The sequence below is a fragment of the Mizuhopecten yessoensis genome, unplaced genomic scaffold (genome assembly GCF_002113885.1).
Source record: "Mizuhopecten yessoensis strain PY_sf001 unplaced genomic scaffold, ASM211388v2 scaffold8123, whole genome shotgun sequence".
Taxonomy (NCBI): domain Eukaryota; kingdom Metazoa; phylum Mollusca; class Bivalvia; order Pectinida; family Pectinidae; genus Mizuhopecten; species Mizuhopecten yessoensis.
Window position 1 is genome coordinate 2,391,287 of NW_018407390.1, and position 4,426 is coordinate 2,395,712.

Genomic DNA, 4,426 nt, shown 5'->3' on the forward strand with positions numbered 1-4,426 from the left:
AACAACTTGTTCTGAATAACCAAAAGGCTCAGGATGTTGATATTTAGTTAGTAGCATATGCTGGGATCAAGGACTACTATGTTTGTTAAAGTGAATGACTTTGACTTATATTCAAGGTCACAGGGGTCAAATTTGTTTAAAATCTTTAAACAACCTCTTCTGAATAACCATGGGTCCCAGGATGTTTATACTTTGCAAGTTGCATCCTGAGATGAAAGGCTATACAATGTGTTCAACATAATGACTTTGTTCGACTTTCAATCACAGGGGTGAAATGTTCAAAAAAAAAATAACAGAGTCTTTTGAATGAATTTTAATCATAAATATTGATATTTTGCCTTTAGCTTTATTTTAGATCACTTTTAATGTTACAAGTGTGAGTTTTATACCAGGTGAGCGATTCAGGCCCATTGGGCCTCTTGTCTTAGAAGTTGAAGAGCTTGAGGCTGTTCAAATACAACTGCAGTGAATAAACAGGTACTATAACTGTGACCAGGTACAGTAGTTTATTTTCATTTGTTGCAGTGTGCCATATAGAGAACAAATGGACCAGCAGGAGTTTTGTCCCTTGGGATACTTAAAGGAACACAAAGGTATCTATTCTATTTCACATTTTACAAAGTGTTACAGTGATTTCTTAAAACTTTAGATCACACCTGGGTGATTTGGGACTTCAAGGAGGTGATTCCATGTGGAGCTGAAGGGCAGCGCTGTAGGGGTTGACACAAAAGGCAAAATTTTCACATGACATCTATTCTGATGATGGATATTTACAAATACTGGTTCATAAAATGAACCTTTAGATGTTGATGAGGATCATAATGTATACTCAAGAAGGGGATAACCCAACCCCTCTCTGTCTGAAAGCTACAAGTAGAGTTGGACCAACATTTCAAAGAGTAACCCTTAGATAATTATCCTAACCTAGATGCACAGATCCCCAAATAGCTGAGGGGTGAGGCCATGAAGGTTCACATAGAGCAAAACCTGCCAAAAATGTCTCTAAAACTTACTAACTGGTGTTTTTTTACTAATATTATATAATATATACCTTTCCTTATAGGTGATGACATGTGTATGTGTGTACATTGCTGTGTGCATGTATGTATAATGGACGTTGTGATTTGCTTCACTTGTACCTTAGGTTAGCTATTATGGATTTTGTAAAATTTAGGGGTGATCCGTATTTTTCAGACTACAGTTTTTAGCTCACCTGCCCGAAGGTCGTGTCAAATATATGTCAAACTCTTTAAACAACTTCTTCTGAAGAACTAAAAGGTATATAATCTTCATATTTGGCTGATGGCTTCCTGGGATAGAGCTCACCACAGTTTGCGAATGAAAATGACCTTGATTTACTTTCAAGGTCACAGGCATCAAATGCGTAAAACCCTTCAAAAGTCTTCTTCTGAATAACTGAAAGGCATAGAATCTTAAAATTTGGCTGGTGGCTTCCTTGGATAGAGCCCAACAAAGTTTGAGAATGAAAATGACCTTGACCTTCTTTCAAGGTCACAGGGGTCAAATATGTCAAACTTTTCAAACGACTTCTTTTGAAGAACTAAAAGGTAAAGAATCTTCATATTTGGCTGGTGGCTTCGGAATAGAGCCCAACAAAGTTTGCAAATGAAAATGACCTTGACCTCCTTTCAAGATCACAGCTGTCAAATATGTCAAACTCTTTAAACAACTTCTTCTGAAGAACTAAAAGGTATATAATCTTCATATTTGGCTGATGACTTCCTGGGATAGAGCTTACAAAAGCCTTTGCTTTGACATACTATCAAGGTCACAGGGGTCAAATGTGTCAAACCCTTCAAAAGACTTCTTCTGAATAACTGAAAGGCATAGAATCTTCAAATTTGGCTTGTGGCTTCCTGGAATAGAGCCCAACAAAGTTTGAGAATGAAAATGACCTTGACTTACTTTCAAGGTCACAGTGGTCAAATATGTCAAACTCTTTAAACGACTTTTTCTGTAGAACTAAAAAAGTATAGAATCTTTATATTTGATTGTTGGCTTACTGACATAGACCCCGACAAAGTTTGCGAATGAAAATTACCTTGACCTACTTTCAAGGTCACAGGTGTCAAATATGTCAAAAACATCAATTGACTTCTTCTGAATAATCGAAGGCATAAAATTATAATATTTGGCCGATAGCTTCCTAGGATAGAGCTCACCAAAGTTTGTGAATGAAAATTACCTCAACCTACCTTGAAGGTCACAGAGGTCAACAACATTTTAAAGGATTTGTTCTTAAGAACCAAAAGGAAACGATTCATAAGATTTGGCTGGTAGCTTTTTGGGATAGAGCTAAAAAAGAATGAGAAGAAAAATGACATTGACCTACTTACAAGGTCACGGAGAAAAATATGTCAAGTAACTTCTTAAGAAGAACCAAAAAGCATAGAATCTTAAAATAATATTTGGCTGGTAGTTTCAACAGATGGAGCCGACAAAGGTTGCGAGGGAAATATTTTTAGTGCAATATAATATTTAATGAGAATATTTTGCTATGACTGCTTAAATATTCAGGTGAGCAATACAGGCCTTTTGGGCCTCTTGTTTGCTTATGATTACTGTAAATAAGCTGTTTATTGAAATATCAACCCTCGTTTTAGATGGTGTCACCCTCATGATACTGAATCAGCCACAGGATATTGATGTAACCTTCATGAAACAGATGTGGGCTAAAGGTAAGTCCTGGTTACACTCTCTGACCTTGACAATTACCTTATACTGTAAAACTTGGTATAATGCCTCTTATGTCCTCTAACGATTTGATACTTAATAACTTTTTTTTTCCTCATTTTTCTTTCCTCCTTATAAATCCTAAATAGAAAGTCTTCCTCCATTTCTATTCCCAAACCCCTTTCACTTTAGAACACCATCATTCCTCTGGACCAGATGGTGGCAGTAGGAAAAGGTTTTACTGCCTTGGCGAGTTTTTCCATAAACCACAAACCTTTTTTTCAGTATACAAAATTAGCATTATCTCCTTGTAATGCCCTTAGTTCATGATAACTGTTGCCGGGATTATACCATCCTGTTTACAACTACAACCAGTAGTGTAAGTAACAGAAATTTGTTACCAATTCTGAATTCCAGCGACGCTGAAGGCGACAGTAGATGGAGGTACCAATGTCCTTTATGACAGTGTGAAGGCTGACCGTGACTTATACATCCCCGATCTCATCAGTGGAGACTTTGACTCAATTAGACCAGAAGTTTCAGAGTTTTACAAAAGCAAGGTAAACGGTTTTACATTGTTAGTAATCAGTTTTTATGAGAAAATGACAGAATGTTAATGGTGGGACATACTTTCTTTATTGTCAGCTTGTCTTTCAACAACTCTTCCTCAGTTTTATGGGTAGGTAGATGAGTGGGTAGGTAAGTATGTAGGTGAAATATTTCATTTTCAAATATGAATATAAAGTTAGTTATAAACTTATTTAGGTTGCTGCAGTATGGTTAATTAATTGATATAACCAGAGAATAAAGGTCATTTATACATGATTGTAATACACATATTTTATACTTCAATGAACTAAAGAAATTTGTTATCTCATATCATGTCAGTTTTCAAAAGTGTTTAAGGAAATTCTTATTTTGACTAAAATTTAGCAATTTAAGCATGCGTATATATTCGTTTTGTAGTTCATTTTGCATTGATGCATGAGATACCCTGTAATCCTGTCGAAATATTTTTGATTTAAGATATGCTCCTTCTTCCTTGTTCAGTTTTGACGTTATATGATGAATTTTTCAGGGTGTGGAGATTGTGTCAACACCAGATCAAGATTATATAGACTTTGCTAAGGCCCTCAGACTCCTCATATCAAAGGTGAATATCAAGGTACAGCTAATACAGTCATATCTTAAACCTGTAGTTACACAATATGTTGAGGTAAAACACGGCTAAATGTCAGTCTAAACATACTTGTGATACTATTACGTCAATTCTAATATTGCACAAGGTGTTTTAATTAATGCTTCAGCCTATTAGTGTGAAAAAAACCTTAAAATATACAGATCATAACTAAAGTGATACAAATAATATAGCTACAAAGTGCATACAATGTTAAGTGCACAAAACATACAGTGTAGTGAAACAGAGCATACAATGTACATATAGTTACTAGGGGCATACAATGTAGTAATCAGGGAATATGATATAGTAACTGAGACATACAATGTAGTTACACAAGATGTACAATGTTGTTACAAGATGTGAAAAGCAGTTATACGGGATGTACAATGTAGTTACACAAGATGTACAAATGTAGTTACACAAGATGTACAATGAAGTTACACAAGATGTACAAATGTAGTTACACAAGTTGTACAAATGAAGTAACACAAGATGTACAAATGTAGTTACACAAGATGTACAATGTAGTTACACAAGATGTACAAATGTAGT

General features: G+C 35.2%; 1 protein-coding gene across 4 annotated transcripts in view; it reads left to right on the top strand.

Moving 5' to 3' along the window:
* LOC110454988 (thiamin pyrophosphokinase 1-like) overlaps positions 1-4,426 on the top strand; it is an 18,921-nt gene that overhangs the window by 3,364 nt on the left and 11,131 nt on the right. For 2 of the 4 annotated variants that reach the window (XM_021504843.1, XM_021504844.1), the window contains exons 2-5: positions 526-593; positions 2,625-2,699; positions 3,112-3,254; positions 3,773-3,859. In XM_021504843.1, coding sequence (XP_021360518.1) covers positions 545-593; positions 2,625-2,699; positions 3,112-3,254; positions 3,773-3,859 — 354 coding nt within the window. In that variant the 5' untranslated portion in view covers positions 526-544. Of the gene's footprint in view, positions 1-525; positions 594-1,238; positions 1,279-2,624; positions 2,700-3,111; positions 3,255-3,772; positions 3,860-4,426 lie in introns of those variants that run through there. The other 2 variants (XM_021504845.1, XM_021504846.1) reach the window with 2 other exon arrangements.